This window comes from Eptatretus burgeri, chromosome 1, assembly GCF_056783735.1.
Source record: "Eptatretus burgeri isolate ZD-2024b chromosome 1, Ebu_testis_v1, whole genome shotgun sequence".
Taxonomy (NCBI): domain Eukaryota; kingdom Metazoa; phylum Chordata; class Myxini; order Myxiniformes; family Myxinidae; genus Eptatretus; species Eptatretus burgeri.
In genome coordinates this window covers 113,603,301-113,622,783 of record NC_140961.1, presented here as the reverse complement: position 1 = coordinate 113,622,783, position 19,483 = coordinate 113,603,301, and the positions used below count along the sequence as shown (strand labels likewise).

Sequence of the window (19,483 nt, the reverse complement as noted above, 5' to 3'; positions counted from 1 at the left end):
GAGTGCAGAGGTATTGTCCCTGGTTTTTTTTTCGATAGGCTTTCAAAACTTTTTTTTTGGGGGGGGGGGGAGGAGGATGTCTTTCTTCAGGTGGAATCGGGTATGTGATCAGGCGACTTTGTAAGCCCCGTAGTAGATGATGCCGGTAGTTTTCCTCAAATGTTCAAAATGGAATTCAAGTGGACTGATATATCAAAGGCATTTCTGGTTGCAAGTTATCCCCCAAAAAACACAGCGGGTGCGATATTACGTTGTCTTGTCACGTAACTGAGGGTTGCCTCGTGACGTATGTGGTTGATAAAATCTATTTTGTGCAACAGATTAACTTACCTCCAACTCTCTTTTCACAGCGAATAAGCCTCGTCTTCCCAGCAGCAGCGAGGAAAGGTCGCTCATGAAAGAAAAGCAAATAAACAAAGTGTAATGTAAACGAAGGAAAGGGAATTGGTGATGTAGACTGCACGTGTGGGTTGCTTCTCGGTTTGCAGTGAATTGCTGCTGTCAGATTTGTTGGATGATTGTGCAGCCAAACTTACTGTTGAGGAAATGATTCCGAGGGGTTAAAGAATCCTTAGCGTAGAGTCAGTTATTTCTCTGGTATCTGTTTAGTCAAGCACGCTGTATCAACCGTGTGATAGGACTGAGTTGTGTATGTATTAGATAGACGTGTCCCCCAACCCCATGTAATGTCTCTTCAAGTAACATCCCTTTGGCTTCAGGAAATGTTTCTTCCCTGAATCGGTCCTTGATGTTCCTTCTGAAGAGGCCTCGCAACCATTGTGTGACAAGGATCGTGGAGTACTGTAAACGCTCAAAACAGGATCAAGACGACCTGTCGGAGGGGCCTGGGAGTTAGCTCCACCCCCGTCCCCCACATTTGGGTATTCGGATCAGAATGGCATGTAGCCGTGGCCAGAGGGGATAAAAGACAGGACGCAGGGTCAAGCTTGGCCGACAATGTTCCTGTGTTCATGGCAGTGTCAGGCCCTGATGGTTACGTGCCTGATTACTCTGTTCCTGGTCATGGGTCATTTTGCTTGGGTGCTGGCAGTTCCTGCGCACGCTGGGAAGAAGGAACCTGTGCGTCTGGCTCAGTGGTCGGTGCAGTTCACAAAAAGAGCAAACAACGTTGCGGTGCTGACGCCGCAGCCAGACAAAAACCAGTGGCAAGGGCCTAGTGATCCCTGGACCCGTTCCTTGGACAAGCCAGCACGACCGATCAGGGATCTTCTTTTTTTTTTTTTTTGTGTGTACATTGTCAAGGCTCGTATAAGACCTAATGCATAGAACGTATAACAAAGGGGACAGGAGACGAGAAGGGTGGGAGACGGAAACACAAAACAATAGGGACACACAGACATGAGATGATCTGTGGAAGGGAGAGTGATGGGGCGGGGAACACGGAATAAACAAGATGGACACGATAGGGTCTTTCAGGAAGGAAAACAAGGAATTTGAAGGAGGTGGGTTTGGGGTGGATTAACGGGGGTAGAAAATATCATGGTTTTGGATGTGCAATGGGGGAAGATATGAGATGGTGGTAAACAGCTGTTTTGAAGACCTGGAGGGAAGATTGCGATTGAAGAGAGTATGGGGGGGTTTGTTCCAGAGGTGGGGAAAAAGAGGAATGCAAGAGTGAAGGTGAGCAGTAATTCTTGATTTTAGCAGTTTCACCAGAAGGGGGTTGCTGGTGGACTTTGAGTGCCCTGCGGAAATATAGGGGAGACAGCACAGACAGAGGGGAGTGACGAGGCCAGAGAGGAGATGGTAGATGACAGGAAGACCACTGACCTGCCTACAGTGAGAGAGTGAGAGACCCAAAGACTCGGCTTCATCGTGAGAGATGCCAATGATCCAAAAAGCATTGTTTTCCACAGCATGAAGCTGATCGAGGTGTGAAGCTAAGATAGGTGTGAGGCAGGAGCACCACTCCAGAGGGGTGAGCAGTACTCCATCAGATTGCGGATAAAAGCTTGGTAAGTGGTTAGAAGCTCAGGTGTGCCAAGGAAGGACTTTGCACGACGGAGGATGCCCAGTTGGTGACTGGATTTTGAGGTCAGTTTGGAGATGTGGCTTTCCCAGGAAAGATCATGGCAGATATTGAGTCCCAAAATCCTGATTTTGCTGATTTCCAAGCAGATGGCAGATCACCTTGAGCAAATGAGAGGGTGAATAGAACAAGGACAGGGTGAGCAATAGCAGCAGAGCAGGTTTTCAGGACACACGGGCTGATGCCGTCTGGACCAGTTGCGGAATCAGAGTCGAGGTTTGACAGCAAACTCTCCACCTTGTCAGGATTAAAGGACAGAGTCCAGGAAATCTGTGTATGACTGGGCAAGGTGGGTGCATAAAGCGATAGGTTTGGGACACAAGATTTAGAAGTAACAGAGTTTAGGCATTCAGCCTTTTTGTGGGTGGTGTCACTGTGCAGTCATTTGTGGCAAGGGAGCGATGGAGGAGAACATGCACCAGAAATGGATTTAACCAAATGTCACCAGAATTTGGAGGAGCAAGACAGGTTTTAGCGTTGAAACTTGAGATTGGAAAGATGTTTTCTGGCTGTCCTCAGGTTAGACACACACGTGTTCTGAGCTTTGTGGAAGAAACTGAGATTTCCTTCAGTTGGGTTTGCTTTCCATGAGGCGAAGGCAAGTTGTTTCAGGACAACTCCCTCACCACAAGCTTCAGTGTACCAAGGGTGGGAGGAAGGGTAGGACAACTGAAGATGAGAGGGGATAAAGATGTGCATGAGGAGAGCAGGATTCTATGAAAGAATTCCCAGGATGAGTCGATGTCAGGGAAAGTAGAGATTGAAGACCGGTTTCGAAGTTTGATGGCTGCTTGAAGTCCCTCCAAGTCAGCCTGAGTGAAATGCCAGACTCGTCGGCGCTGAGGTGGTTCTCTGAGAACGGCCAGGCAGATGTTCACTTTGACAAGGACGTGGTCAGATGAACCGATTGGAGCAAAGGAACAACAGCGGATATTTGCAGGGAAATTGGTCCAAAACAAATCCAGGAGAGATGGAGTAACGTTGACTGAGATCCAGATCGGGAAGTTGACCGATTGAGTCAGTCCCAATGAGTCCAATAAATCTTTTGCTGAAGAGCCATGGCAGGTGGGAGAGGTACCCGCACGCAGCCAACTGGAATGATGGCAATTTAAATCACCACATATGAGGAAGAGAGAGTTTGGATGAGAGGATAGAAGTTGGTCCATGTTTTCGGAGAGCGAGATGTAGATGGAGTCATCACTGTTAGGTGGACGGTACAACACACATAAAAACATGAGGTAGAAGCAGGGGGAAGCTGGAGCCAGAGGTATTCCTGGGGGTGTGGTGGAGTGAGGACTGTGCATGGAGAGTGAGGAATAGAGTATTTGATGAAGAGAGCAACTCCCTCACCAGGACGAGACTCAGCTCTATGATACCGGAGGAGGGAGTAAACGCGTATGCCTGGTGTTGGTTTAATGGATAGGCTGGCAGGCTTGGGATCCTAGGGTCCTGAGTTCAAATCCTGCTGCCATTGAATTTATACCAGGTGGGGTTGACTCAGCCTGTCATCCTTCCGAGATCGGCAAAGTGGGTAACAGCTTGCTGGGATGATTGACCCATTCGAGTATCCTGCATCGGAGTGGCAACCCATCCAGGATTGTGCCCAATAGCCCAGGAGACTGCTTTGGCAGCACTGATGCTCTGTACAGAGTATGGTCCCAATCGATGGATGCATGGAGTAACCAGGGAGAGATACTGAGGAGACAGAAGGAAAGTTTAGGAGGAATGTTTATGTTGAACAGATTATGTCTGGTTTGTCAGTGGCAACCTGTATTGAGAGATCTGTCAGGTTAGAGTGAATGCCCTAGATGTTTGTGGTCCACACTGTTAAGGAACAGGGAGGGGAGGAGGCTTTGGTTGCAGGGGAGGAGAGGGGAAGGGTAAGACGAGGGAGGCGGGGGGTGGAGATTGGTGAGTTGTTGACAGTGTGTTGGGACTGTAGGAGATTGCAGAAGAGCTTGGGGAGAGGGTGGGATTAGCAGGAGGCCAAAAAGCTGGGTGTAGATGGGATGAGGCACAGTGGGGAGTAATGAGAGAGGGGGCAGAGGAAAGTAGATGATTGGGGGAGGTGGAGGAATGAGTTGGAAGAGAGAGGGCAGGGGAAGGAGGCAATTTGTGGATGTGAGGGGGGGGGGAGGTAACTTTGAGAAGGGGGAGATTTGAGGGAGAAAGGTATTTGCGGAAGAGTTGAGGAAGAATGGTGTTGGGGGAACTTTAAAGAAAGGTGAGTGGGAAGCTTGGAGGGTTAAGAGAGTGACGTTTGCTTTGAATACGGAGGAGGTGGCTGATTTGAGAGGGAGGGGTGAGACACTATATCCGTGGCACAACTGCGTTTCCAAAAATGATGCAACCAGCACCCACAGGCTGCATACAAAATGACAAAAAGTGGATCATCAACATGAAAGTTTATTGTCGGGTTGGAAATCGAGTCCAGACTTGGCATGCAATTACTATCGCTTTAGTAGCCTGTTGCACAATCATTACCAATCTAACTTGGTAGTCAACCTAACACAAATGAAAATATGCTATCTTATGGTAACTGGAACTTGCTTAATTGTTAATAACCTGCAATGTGGGAACAGCGACAATATTATTACAATTACTGTTTTTGACTTTGATTAATAAGCTCTTCCCCTTTACAGTTGTCTTTGACAGAGAATCATAAACTCATTCTCTTAGCATTGCCGAGAAACCCCTTCGACTGTAAACACTAGTTTTTATTTTACAACTTTTGACCTTTTTACGTAAGTATTACGACACCTGTACACTGATATTAAACATTACTATGAAGATCCCATTCTGATCATTCTTTGATTTGCTTGATTTATTTAGTTGTCTGCAGAGTGCAAGCACAATCCATTTCATCAAATATATAAAGCTCTTGATCCACTTCATCAAACTTATTGTTACGAATTCTGGCCCGCCCGGCGTGCGAGCGGCCGCGTACCTCTAACGGCGACCGCGTCGCCCACCAGACAGACAATTCAGTCGTGATCCTCCTTGGAACTACCGCCAGGAGCTAGTCACGGGTGGGGGTTTTAGCTCACCACGATTATGCCAATTGCCCACCCGCGCAGGATAGGGTTGCTCGCCAAATTCGACCTACCTAAGTACCTGCGTGAGTAGTCGACCTGGCGATTGTACCTCGCCGTAGGTCGGCCTAGGACACGAACCGCTTAAGCGGTCCGTTCCGTGCTACAGTGATAACCGAGCGGTGTTATCGCCGACCTCGATGGATGTGATTCTGTTTACCGGGCGTTCAAAACCCACGACTCATTCCACGATACAAGATGGCACTCTCACGAGGGAAATGGACGCAACGAACAGGATACATTTCACACAAGGACATTTATTCATACAGCACACGTATTTATAAGCAAGGCAGTCATGCAATATACAAGCAAGAAATAGAAAACAAAAGCAATATGACCGACTATAAGCAAGGATCAATTTACATGCACAGTTACTTACACAGTTTCTACTTGGCAGGACACGGCACCACAGCATGCATACAAAAACAACAGGAAAACCCTCCCCATAGGCAGGGAGGTAGACGGGGTCCGCGGACCTTTATGGCACGGGACCTGGAGGACCAAACGGGTCCCGTGAGACTGAAGGGTCTTACCCGCACCCTCATGGCGCGACGGTGGGCAGGTCGCGACGTCGACTCCCCACGGCCTTGTGTAGCCGCGCCTGACCTCGGGCCCCTGGCGTGGTCAGCGAGCTCTCTCCGGCGTTGCTGCTGGTGCTTCCACGACCCACGACCAAACAAGCAAAAGACTGAAGGGCAGAAGGGGCTTCAGGACCAGAGAAAGAGAAGCCCACAACGAAGAGTCCAAACGAAGAGAGGGAGAAGAGAAGCCCAAGGGGTGACCAGCGCCACGAGACCAAGAACGAACGAGCCAGCATGAATCGAGAAGAGACCCCCGACCCTCGTGTCTGTTCACCTTTTGTAAAGCGGGGCTCAGCCCTTTGCCCCGCCCCGTTTCTGGCTCCACCTCCCTTCTGGAAGCTTCCCAAAAAGGGGCGTGCCCTCTCACTCCCCCCTCCCCACGCCGTGCGGGGGACGAGGAAAGTCAGTTTTGGCTTCGGGCCAGGGAATTATTCCCCCAAAATCAGACCCCTCCTTTACATGACCTTTGACCCCCGCTTGGATCGCACCTCCCCCACACCAAGCGGGGGGAGAACAGGCGGGAGAATCAGGCGGGAAAAAACCCACAGGCTCGCAGGAGCTTTTGTCCTGCCAATTCTTCTCGGACGGTTTCCGATGCGGAAACCGTCCTACCTTGGTCCGTGAAGGATGGCGTTCATAAGCGGGCGTAGTGGTGAAGATGGTGGTGATTGTTGTGGGGGTGGTGTGAGCGTGGTTGGCATTGTGGCGTAGTTGGTGGTGGTGGTGGTTGCTTGTGTAGAGGTTTGTTGCAATGGTGGCTCAAAATAACGATAGATAAAGAAAAACCCTATCTCAAAGAGTCGCAGCCAGGTGAAACATGAAGAAACCCTTTAACAATGGTGGGGACCTAGCTGCACATAAACTTAGCATCATAACAGATCTAAGGACCCTATATAGTGTATTGCAAATTTCCACAGCCGTAACAATATAAAGCTTATTAACCTCCGCCATCGAAGATGGACGGAGGTTACTGTTTTCACCCGTCTGTTTGTTTGTTTGTTTGTGAACAGTATTACGGAAAAAAACTCCTGGACGGATTTTGACGAAACTTGGTGGCGGGATAAGGTATGGCCCAAGGATCATGCCATTAGATTCTGGTCTTGGTCCAAAGTCCAATATGGCTGCAATGGCGGCCATTTTGAAAAAACATTTGAATTTTTGTTTTTGCATTTCTGCATGTTTTAAGTGATTTCCAACCAAAAAAAAAAAAGAAATTTGTTCGAGAAAAAAAAAGAAAATTTTGCAACTTTTTTTCAAAAAAAATTTCGATTTTATTTGAAAAATATTTGAATTTTTGTTTTGCATTTCTACATGTTTTAAGTGATTTCCAACCCCCTCCCCCCCAAAAAAAAATTTGTTAGAGAAAAAAACAAACAAATTTTGCACCTTTTTTTTCAAAAAAAATTTCGATTTTTTTTTTTTGCCATTTCTACATGTGCGTCGATCGAGTTTAGTTTATTCAATCGTAGTTCAGTACAGTCTGATCCGTTTTAACCTACAATGAATAGGATATCAAGTTCACTTAAGTGACCCAGCAGTATTGACGGCGGAGGTTTTGCACTCCAGCGAGTTTTCCCCCTCTCGTTACCTCTGCCATCGAAGGTGGATGGAGGTTATGTTTTCACCTCTATCTGTCTGTCTGTCTTTATTTGGTTGTGAACAGGTTATCTCAAAAAGTTGTTGACAGATTCAGATGGAATTTGGTGGAGAGCTTGGGTATGTGACACGGACGAAATGATTTATATTTTGGTAAAGATCCGAATCTGGATGAATCTCCAAGAAGTTTTTAAGTGATTTTTCTTTTCACCATTGGGAGAGGGGGACCAAAACCGTCATATAGCAGGATTTCTGAAAATGTTTTGGACGGATTCGGCCAAAATTTGATGGGCAGCTTTTGGTATGTCACAAGGAAGAATTGGTTTGATTTTGTTGAAGATCTGGATGTGGATCCGGATCCGAGAAGTTTTTTTTTTGAAGTGAATCTTCACCATTGAGTGATCGGGCTGAAACAATATATAGCATATCTGAAAACGTTATGGACGGATTTGGACGAAACTTGGTGAATTGGTGGATGAGTTGGTTCGGTGACAAGAGCAAGCTGATTAAATTTTAGTTCAGGTCTGAATCCAGATCCGGCCTATCAGTGGGATACAAAATGAGAATTGTGTGTGTCAGAATTTCTATGGAAATGGAGGGTCGGGGGGGGGGGGAGACTTTTTTTTAAAAAGATCATGGTTATGGAGGGCAGAAACTCAAGTTGTTCCACGTTTGGGTCACTCCTCCCTCTCTGAAATGTGGTGCATGAGTGCCGCAGGATTCAAAAAGCCTATTTGATGCTACATATCTCTTTCCACGGACCGATGCAGTATGAGCTATTGACTCATTGGGTGGTGCACACAAGCCGGTGGATTTGTTATTTGCAACACCATTCTTTGTTATTTCCAATTAGTCCATGGGCCAGATGCCGGATTTTAGCTGATTGGTACCATGGAGGGGGATACCAGACAAAATTATGATATTTGAGAAGCTATTATCTCTATTTCCCAGAACTGTTTGCTGGACAGTTGTAAGTGGTAGCTTTCTGCTCGGAAATTAGTGTCAAAGTCGACCACTCATGACAAAAGTTATTCGCAATTTTTTTTCAAATTTGAAGCGCCTCATCTTGAATATGTTTGTACACATTGAAAACATTCAACTTGGTGGATTCAATCGCTGCAGTGAAAGATCAACAAATGTTCACCTCATTAAATTCAATTACATGCTCTCTGACATCATGATAAATATACCTTGATTTGGCATTAATTGTTTAATAAGATTCCTCGTCTTCAGCTTCATCGTCAGAGACTGCATCTCCCTCAGTCGCATCCATTATCATGTTTGTACAGTTCTGTAGCTTGCATTCCTATGCACGTGAAAATCCATTGGCCAGAGACCGACGCTTAGGCAATTGGCAACTTTTCGCACATTTGCAGGATATGTTACAAAATGACCTCTGGTGCAGTGGGTCCTATTATATCCAGCATGTAGTAAACCACCCGTCAGAACCTATATCCAACTATTATTATGCTGACTGGGCACGTCATGACAGGGAACCAAACTGCGTCGCCAAATACAACTCTGTAGTTTGCCTGTAACGCATGTTGATGTAGGCTATCCTTTCAGGGTGGAAGCCTGATTATACTCCTCCTTTTTGGCTCTCCAATGGTGGTATTGTAGCTCATTGGCGTGGCTGATGGTAGTGCGAGTAGCGTACAATTTGCATGTAAAGAGCCTGGAGAGTTACAAAGATCTCTCTCATGCTCCACTGTTCGCCTAGTGCAATGAATGCTTCTTGAAAGGGTGAATTATGCTGCATCAGCTTCAGGCTTTTACGTTTGCCCTGTCCAGAGAATGAGCTAACCAAGTCACAGCCTCTGAAGGCATGAAAACCCAAAATAGCAGGACATATTGTTACAAATTTGGAAGCTTACTGCACTCATCATTCAGGTCCCTATAGAACAGTTATATCGGTAAGTGTGTGTTTATAGTTAGGGCCCCCTACCTGTGTCTAACGGGAATTACATGTGTGTGCTGCGGAGTTTCGTTTACAGCAAACCTCCTTAACTTCACTTCACACACAGACGCCATTGCCCACGTGCGTTCGGCCACGTACGTGGGCGGAGATTCCCATCGCCTCAAACCGGGACTCTGCCCAGGAAAGCAGGGGCGTGCCCCTTGTCCAATCAGGCCACAGAGAGCGACCTTTCCCACGGCACCCCGGCCAATGGGATTGAGATTGCCACAGAGAGCGACCTTTCCCACGGCACCCCGGCCAATGGGATTGAGATTGCCACAGAGAGCGACCTTTCCCATGGCACCCCGGCCAATGGGATTGAGATTGCCACAGAGAGCGACCTTTCCCATGGCACCCCGGCCAATGGGATTGAGATTGCCACAGAGAGCGACCTTTCCCACGGCACCCCGGCCAATGGGATTGAGATTGCCACAGAGAGCGACTTTCCCACGACGCCTCGTCCAATGAGGGTGGAGAGCGCCTCAGACGGCGATTTGCTCACCTCGGAGGAAAAAGGAATAAAAAGGAACGCCAGGCTGGGTGGAAAAGGGTCGTGGTGGTCGTCGTCGTCGTGGTGGTCATCATCTTGTTGCGGGTTCAAGTCCCGCCGGCTGGCTGGTTCATCTGGTCCTGGATCATCGTCGCCTCTGATCTTCTCCATGGTCTTGGTCGATTGGTGCATGGCCGGTTGGAGAGCATGGTAACTGCTGCTTGGAACGGCATCATGTTGCGGGTTCGAGTCCTGCCGAGCCGGATCGTCGAAGACCACACGAGGTGGACAGGTCCAAGCACAGGCTCTGGTCTCCAGCTCATCTGTCCTCGAGCTGGAAGCCTTCAATAAAGACCCGACGGGGTCCATTTCTGAGTATGTATGTCTGTGTGTGGGCCCGTCTTTATGCAGCAACTGTATAAGTGCTTGTGTGTAAATTTGCATTTCTTACAGTCGTGATAGCTCTGCTCTTTGTGTGTTCCCTTCCCCCTATTGTTAATAAATATCCCTTTTGTTGAATGTATCAGCTCGTTTCTGTATTTCTTTCATTGGTTAAGCATGGTGCATGTTGGGAAATTGGGAAACGGTAAATTGTGCATTTGGACCGACGGGTCTTGGTAACCATCCGCTCGGGTTATGCACGGTTCGAGCACGATAACGGCTCGTTCCGCTCGAGGTCTGCTGAGGGTGTGAATTCCCCGGTAGCTTTGCCGCGTGGATACTTACTGTAGGTATATTGAAGTTGGCAAATAACCCTATTCCATGTGGCCAAATTATTGGCAATTCATGGTCCTGTAAGGGACCCGTGCCTTTTGGAGTTCTCCAAGGAGCACAATCTAAATTCCGGGTGTTCGGTGGAGCCGACTCTACTGCTCCACCTAGCGGTCGTGCTCGCCGTGGACACCCGGCTCCACAACAATACATCATGGCCCAGGGTTGTGGCTGGCTTTCTTATGATAATGAGTCTACTTCTGCGTTTTCCCATCTGTACAATACAATCCCATCTGTACTATAAAATCGGTTCATCTACCCCCATAACCATAACAATATCTTAGGTTATTGTTGTTTAGAACATAAATATTGAATAGAAAAGATGAAAAAAAAGCGAGAAATGGTGATTCTCTTGGTTTTTTTTAGGTATTAATAAATTACAATGCCGGCTATATCTTTAACTTTGTGGTACATATTGGTACTTTTAACATCTTTACCAAAGTAATAGCGATCAGTTGATGTGTTCAAAAGAATCTCCATTTTCTCAAATTTCAACAAGAAAAGAAAAAATAACATCGGCGGAAACATTATTTTATCATGCCTGATGATTCCCATTGAAACAATACACATTTTGTTGGAACAGAAACGAGGATTAGGACAGATTTTTCGAAAGAAATTCAAAACAACACCAACACTCATCAATCAGAGCAAAATGCAAATGGCTGCTATTTCTGGTATAACGAAGTACTGTACTTCCTTCCTGTCCACAAGGTTACTCCAGAAATCATGATGAAATCATTCATAACAATAAGGGTCACTGAAGCAAACGCGATTTGACACGTGAACCACTTAAAGCTGTCAATTTGAAGTGTCCAAAAATCATTTATGACATTATGTAATCATCATTGACGACTGGTACGAGGTTCTTTTGGTACCTCCTGATGGTACCAGTCACCCATACTGGCCTGTGGACTAAATTAACCGTTTGCCTGTTTGTTTGTTTTTTCATCCATGCACTTTTCTTTCAGTTATTTCTCCTTCACCTCACTTTGTTACCACTTCACTTTCTATTCTACTCTTCTATGAGCCAACATCATTATTTAAATAATTTTTTTAAAACCTTTTCAAATGTTTGTTGGTTTGGGAAAAATAGTTTCACCTGGTTTCAAATTGTTTGAATACTTTCAAATTCTGCACTTTGTGCTTCCAATTGCAGTTAATTTTATTCTCCCATTTGAACCAATCAATTTGGGTTTTTCTCTGTACTTCCCCACAGGTGTGTGGAGCTCTTGTGTGGATCCTGGTTGCATCCACCAATGTTTCAGTGACTGCGATCTCACAGGGCTATATTATGTTTGTGTCTGTTTCCTTTTTTGTCATCACCTTCCTATGGTTATGCGTGTACCTCTTTACTTCACCTCGAGAAAGCAACACTTCCATTACCTTTGTAAGTTTGAGTTTTGTTTTTCACCACAATTTCTCAGGATTTTGTATCCAAATCTTGTAACCAATAACCATGGCTTTATTTTTCCTCTGGTTTCCAAACTCCCCAATTACATTTCTGCCCTTCATTTATCCTTGATTATTTCACTCTCCCCTCCCTCCCCAGGAAGCATTTCTCATCACTGCTGCATTTGTGTTGTACTTGTCAGCATCAGTTCTGCAGGCGAACGTAACCATTTGTGCTGTCCACAATTGTGACTTTTCAACCGATAATAACAACTCCACAGAAAGCGTCATAATTACCAATTCCTCTTCAAGTTCTTCAACAATACAGCCATTATCAACTATTACGGCACCAACCAATTTTCATCATACATCATTGGAGGCCCATGCCACGCCTCCAGTGAAGACGACTGACTTAAGTGCTCCATCTCGAACCACAAATGATATGGAGCTTGATGAAGCAGCTTTAAATGGTCGACTGATTTCAAAGACTCCCTCTTCATTGTCAAGGATCATAAGATCTATCAAAATACTCAAGGAAGGGGGAATATCATCGAACCCTTGTCTCATGAGAAGGAATGATTACCGCATCAACATTGCAGCTACGGTAAGAAGTTTTGCCATTTAACATGCTTCCTCCACAGACCTTTATTTTTTTTATTTTCAGTTAATCTTGGCATTTATAATGTTTTTTTTTTTACAAATCTAATGATGGAAGGTTTTGAGAATTAGAATAATTTATTATCCCCATGCTTTTTGAATGCAACAAAGGGATATTGTAATCGTCTCTGTCCGTCCTTCCGTCCGTCCGTCATGCTATCTCCTCCTAAACGGTTGTGCATAAATTCACCAAACTTGGTGGTTATGATCACCACATGGTAAGAGCTGCAAGAGCTGTATAATTTTTGCCGCGCTCCCTGCGGTGGTCAAAACGCCAAATACCAAAGAATGCAATTGCGGGCACATTTTAAAACTTTTCTTTTTTTGAATGAAACTTTGTACATGCCATCAACATTGGGGGATGCATGAAATATGCAATGACTTTTTGGATTTGACCCCTAGTTCATGTCTCAGGGGGTGGGGACTTGGGGCCATTGGATTCAAAACATTTTAAATCAAACTTTTATATTGGGTCATTCCTGGTGGAACGTTTTGCCATCTTTCAACTTTTCTCAAAGTGGCGACTTGCGATGGCACAACATTTCATATGAAGCGTCATTGGCATCTGGATGCAGATTAAATTGAAGGATACACGAGGATGGAACAAGCAGCTAATTACAGGACGAGTACACTGGGAGTGTGTGGTGTTATTTGATGACGAACCCATTCCCTGACATGAATCTGTGGCATGCTGTTTTGATAGACTGCACCCCAAATCATCTGACCCACTTCTTCAGGATGCTTTAGTGTTGAAATAAATGTGCCACTGTTATTGCCAGTTTAGAACTCTTTAGCATAGGGACTATCCGTTAAAATGAGGGCATGAAGGGACATGAAATTCTAAAATGCATTTTATTTTGTGTCCACCAAAATGGAGTCTCATGTAGTTTGGGCATTTTTGTCATTTGAGGCACTAATCTGTTGCTTCATTGGTATGCGTTGTTGCAACAGATAAATGTTTTTTTTTTGTATACAAAATCTACATTCATGGATGAACGAGATGGAGAGTAAAATGGCAATATACTGACAGTGTAGCAGAGGGGTTACAGTTGGACATGACAGGCAAGAGAAAGACGAAACAGGAAAAGGCGACACTAAACAGAGAATAACTCAAACCTTCCCCTGCACCCCACACACTCAAACCTTCCCTCTCACCCCACCTCCCCAGTCCCCAAAGCCCCTGACCCCCCCCCCCCACTGTCCCCATCCTGCACCATCTGAATGCCTCCTCCCCACTATCTCTAACTGTGTGGTCTTCAAACATCTGAGGTCTCCGCTCTAACTTGACAGATCTCTCAATCCAGGTCGCTGCCGATAAAACAGGCATCATCTGTATAACTGAATCCTTCCTCCCACAGGTTGTCCCTGACTCCTTAGTGGCCATCCTAGGTTACTGTCTCCTCCAATTTGATCGGCCTGAACCACGCCCCGCCAGTGGAGTTACACTTTACATCAATAACTCCATTTCTCACTGCCCCTGTACTCACCTTACACCTCCCAACCCTCAAGAGTACCTCTGGCTGTGACTTCCCCTCTGCTCCCTCTTCATGTTTGTCTGTGTTTTGTACCATCCTAACTGTGACGACTCCATCTACATCTCTCTCTCCAAGATGACATGGACCAACTTTTTATCACACATCCGAACTCTCTCTTTTTCATATGTGGTGATTTCACTTGTCAAGATGCACCTTGACTTGGTGTTGGTACCTCTATCATCAGCCATGGCACTTCAGCAAAGGATTTATGTGATTCTATGAGACTGACTTGATCTCTGAACTTTCCCACCCAGATTTATCCCAATGGCAAATACTCCCTTTTGGACTTAGTGATGACTAACTTTCCCACAAATGTCTCCAGCTCTTTCTCTGCTCCAATTGGTTCATCCGATCATTTGCTTGTGAAACTTAACATCTCTCTGGCTACTCTCAGCGAACTTCCTCAATGCTAGCAAGTCTGGCATTTTACTCAAGCAAGTTGACAGGGACTGCAAGCAGCCATCTTTCTTCAGGACTGGTTTCCTATATCTAGCATACATAATATTATCTCAGCCTGGGAATTCATCCACAGGAATCTGCTCTACCTGATGTGCAAATGAATCCCATCTTGTCTTCAGTTATCATCCCCAACCTCACACCCATAGTGCACTGAAACCTGTGGTGAGGCAGTCACTCTGAAACGATTTGCCTTCTCTTCCTGGAAGGAAAATCTGACTGAAGGCAATCTCAGTGCATTCCAAAAAGTCTGCAACAAGTTTGTATCCACTTTCAGGAGAGCCAGAAAACAACATCTGCAAAACTTCAACAATGAACTTTCAAACTTCTCTCCCTCCTCTAAAACCTGGTGGCTCCTTATTAAGTCGTCTCCGGAGTATGCTCCCCTTCCATCTCTTCCCTCTCTTCAAATGGCACCACAGCCGACTCTGCTTGTGAGAAGCCCGAATTCCTCGTTTCTGTGTTTGCTTCAAAATCTTGTGGCCCCAACCCCTCACTCGCAGTTCCATCTTTCCCTGTCATACCCAACTGTTCCTGGACTCTGTGTCTTTTGCATCTGAGAAGGAGGAGAAGGTTCTTTCAACCTTGACTCTGCTACTGGACCGGTCGGCATCAGCTCACGTTTTTTAAAAACTTGCTGTGCCGATATATATATATATATATATATATATATATATATATATATATATATATATATATTTTATATATATTTTATATATATATATATATATATATATATATATATATATATATATATATATATATATATATCTTCCAGAAATATGTGCAAAGACTGATCCCATTAACTACAGATCTATCAGCTTACTTCCAATCATTAGCTAGGTCATGAAATTCATCATCATGGTTGATATGAAAACCTTCCTTTTCTCCCACAATCTCAGCTCAGATCACCAATTTGGTTTTCAGACCAGGTTATTCCACTTTGGACATGCTGCTTCTACTCACACAACAATGGATGGAGGCCCTCAATGTTAGACGTGAGATCAGGGTCATCTCTCTGGACACATTTCGTGCATTTGATACAGTCAGGCATGCTTCCTTGCTCTCAAAACTCTCTCTGTCTATGGCGTCCAAGGCAAACTCCACAGATGGTGCTCCTCTGTTCTCATAGCCAACGTGTGGCACTCGATGCAATCCTTTCATCTCCTCTCCCTGTCAAGGCTGGAAGTGCCCCAAGGCAGAGTCTAGGGGCCAGTCTTATTCCTCATCTTCATAAATGTTTCTGCTTTCCTGAAAAATCCCACCTCTGTCTTTACTGATGATTCCACCATCTGCTGTATCATTTCTCATCCTTCACACAGGCGGGCAGCAGCCTATTCCATATCTACAGCTCTTGATAGAATCAGGAGTTGGTCCAACATTTGAAATATGTCTTTCAACTTCGACAAATGTCTCTCTCCAAAAGTACTGTCTGGCAAGCCCTCCTATCTACGTCCTAAATAAAGCACTTAAATAAGTTAAGTCACTCAAACCTTTGGGCCTCACCATTAGCCATGATCTTTCTTGGGCAGATCATATTTCCAAGATGGCCTCCAAAGCCAGCCACCGACTGAGCACCCATTGATGTGCAAGTGCTTTCCTTGGCCAGTCTGAACCTTTGCCAACCTACAAGGCCTTCATTCACAGTTAGATGGAGCACTGCTCTCCCCTTTGGGCTGTCGACTCGACCTACCCCTTGCTCTTTCTGATGCTGAGGAAAGCAAGGCCCTCAGAATCATTGGAATCTCCTGTGATGAAGCTGAGTGTCGAGGCCTGTTACTCTCACATTGCAGACAGGTTGGTGGCCTCTCTGTATTTTACCACCACCATTATCCAATCTCAACCAAACTTGCCAGGGGGACTAAGGGTCATAAGACAAAGGTTGTAGCTACTTGGTTTACCCTGAGGGTTCTGAAGGTGGGGCCGAAGCAAATTCTCGACGTAAATGTATTCTGTGTAGCACTGCTCCTGGTGTGGTGGGAGAGGGTATTACAAGTGACGCGTAAGAGGCCTTGATTATATCAGGAGTAAGAGGCCTTCATCTTATTTTCACACTTGCATATAGGCTATGTTGCCTTCGTCTCTCCTGTAAATAATTTGGAGGAATGCCCATCTTTTGTTGCCTTTTTCCACCTTGGAAAAACGCCATGTTACGGTGTATAAATAGCAGCTTGAGCATCGCTGCATGTTATTGTCATGTTTTTCAAAGCCACTTCTAATAACAAAAGTAACAACAACAACAACAACAACAACAACAACAACAGCATAATAATTCATTTAGCCCTTTGTGGGGCTGCCAGGATGGCTTCGACTCTTAGAGGTATGCACACACCTCTCAGCTCTCCAGCCTGAGTTTGAATCCCGACCAAGCTATTAACTGTCATCCCGGTGTTTCACAAGCAGGGTGATTCATGAATGCGTGTGCCGTCTCTCGGATGGACGTTACACTGGCTTCCCATCTGCCAGTATTAGTTGTTGGACGTTAAAGTCTACACGGTGTCTTTCGCGAAGAGTAGGCAAGCTAGGGAGTGGGTGTTTGTCATCTATGAAATGAACTATTTTTTCATTCCCCTTCGTCCAGTCTTTCAAGAGTGATGCCCGTTGTCACCTCATGCTTTATCCGATACACACTCCTGCTCTCTTTTATACCTGCTGACTCCCCCTCCCCTCTTCCTTTCATCCACTCATCCACTCATGTGCAATATCTTATGTAATCCTAGATTTGTTGATGTAAATTATTGATCTGGATGAGAACCACACCCAGATCCCTGTTTGCTCTGTGATATTCTGTCAATGTGTGAGCCCTCTATCTTTTAATACTCAATAATCCTCGATTCCTGTTTCTAATTACTTAAAGTAGATTGCGTGATGAAAAACAAGTTAGGGAATGGCAAAACGATGTAGTACATGGTGTGAAATCTCAGTGAGGCATCAATAATATCTATTCATTTAAAAAAAAATAATTGTGCTTATCAAGTTGTTTCTAGAAATGTAACTCGTATGTTGTTTGAACTGCCAGGTGTTTGCCTTCATCACGTCAGCTGCTTACTGCTTGCATGCCATACTCCTCTTGCAGCGTTGGAAAGGCGTGTAACTTCAGGCGTCTGCTTTTCAGTGAAGGATACATGGGCACAGGTGTTCTCCATTTTTGCAACATTAAATTCTACTTGTCCATCTTTCCCTTTATGTCTTTCGGGCATGGCAACTGCAAACTTGAAGGGTAGGTGTCTTGTTAATTTTATATCTTGTCGGGTTTTTTGTTGTTGTTTTATTTCCTTTGTAAGGGTTGCTTGGTGTAAAAGAGAAGAATGGTGTGTATATATGTTTTTGGGGTTTTTTTGTGATCTACATTCTACAATATAGATGGAATAAAAAAAATTGTTTTCCTTTTTCTGGTTGTGCATATGAGTCAAAGCCTGTTTAATTTTCTTTTCAATATCTAGATTTATTTTTTTCAAACGGTTTTAAGTTAACCTAAAAGCACAGGTTTTGTGGTAGGAAGCAGCTAGCGCGAGCTTCACCCATAACTGCACAATGGGCTTGTGTAAATTTGTGACATGGCCTCACCTTCAAAGTTGGTCCCGTGACAGGTTCCAAGGTTTACTTTTGTGGGTGTGTTGGTTTTAAGTAAATTGTAGTGTGTTTATGAGCTAGCACCCTGATTTTCTTGCATTCATCAGAAATCTGTGCCCTTGGTACAAATTGAAATCCCATGGCATACATCAAAGTTATATTCCATGGAAAGATCTTTTTTTCTTGTTTTTGAGGGTTTGTTTATCTTTGGTCATTTGAATCTTTATTCATTGTGTTTGTTATTTTTATTAAGCTGTGTAGACTTCATGAAAAAGACCATCAGTCTTAAATGAGAAAGTCCCATGGCAATGTTGTTTGACAAGCTGTTTCATTTGTTGTTGTTGTTGTTGTTGTTGTTGTTGTTGTTGTTGTTTTCGCAACACGTAAGCTGCTTTTGATGTTGCATAAAGAACCATACCTCAGCTGTGCAGTCAAAAAGGTTTTGATTCAACTTTATTCTCCGAGTTGAATTGTGCAAGTTATCACTTTCGTAACATCCTCAAAGATTCGTTGTTTGCAAGAAATTTGCATTTGTTCGAGTTTAACCACGACCGTGGAAAAACAGGAATGTGATTTTGGTAATGTCAAAGCAGCCATTATATTCGTAATTTTATGGAGTGTGAGTTATTGACGAGTTTTGGAGGGCGAGGGGCCGTCTAAGTATGATTTATGCATAAGGGAAAGTGGAGAGAAAATAACTGGAAGAAGACACGACAGGGGAGAAAAAGGAAAGTAGGTTTGGAGGGGATTTAACTCGTCAGGGTCTAGGGAAGTGGCAGAATTTGGGGTGGGAGGGTTGGTGTTCGATGTAGTCAATGATGGTCATTAAACTAAATTCTGACCTTTGGTGTTATTAATATTATTCTTTCTTTGGTGCATAATATGTAAATCAAAAGCCTTGTCGTGCAGCAAATGTCAAAAGATGTGGAAGACAATGCTTGCTTATTTGTCACTCTACACCCACGAAAAAGATGTACAACTTGTACCCAAAATTGAAACCAAGTACAAATAATTTCCTTCTACAAAAGCTATGGGGGGTAAAAGTGCAAATACTATACTGTACTGTATTTGGTGTTTTGTAAACTCCTCCCAAATTGATGAATAAAAAGTCTCAAAATCTTCATCTGCCATGCTTTCTTTTCTTCTTGGAGTTACCATCCTAACATACTGGAGTTAACGATACTTATAATGTTTTGCTGATAAGGAGGAAAAAAATTCTGCAAAGAGCTTGTGTATATGGTCTACTGGCCTTCATGCATAGCAGACTACAAAATTTGGGGTGGGTAGAGCACAATGAGATGAGTGTTACACTGAGATAGGAAAATGTTATCAATCG

At 44.6% G+C, this 19,483-nt stretch overlaps 1 protein-coding gene across 5 annotated transcripts in view; it reads left to right on the top strand.

The window, feature by feature from the left end:
- The window catches only part of LOC147035212 (uncharacterized), a 21,559-nt gene extending 2,291 nt beyond the window's left edge, over positions 1 to 19,268 (top strand). For 4 of the 5 annotated variants that reach the window (XM_085895511.1, XM_085895544.1, XM_085895528.1 and 1 more), the window contains 3 exons: positions 11,754 to 11,924; positions 12,087 to 12,530; positions 17,594 to 19,268. In XM_085895511.1, the coding sequence (XP_085751637.1) occupies positions 11,754 to 11,924; positions 12,087 to 12,530; positions 17,594 to 17,668 (690 nt within the window). In that variant the 3' untranslated portion in view covers positions 17,669 to 19,268. Of the gene's footprint in view, positions 1 to 4,255; positions 4,275 to 11,753; positions 11,925 to 12,086; positions 12,531 to 17,593 lie in introns of those variants that run through there. The other variant, XM_085895534.1, reaches the window with a different exon arrangement.
- Positions 19,269 to 19,483: the final 215 nt, after the last annotated feature.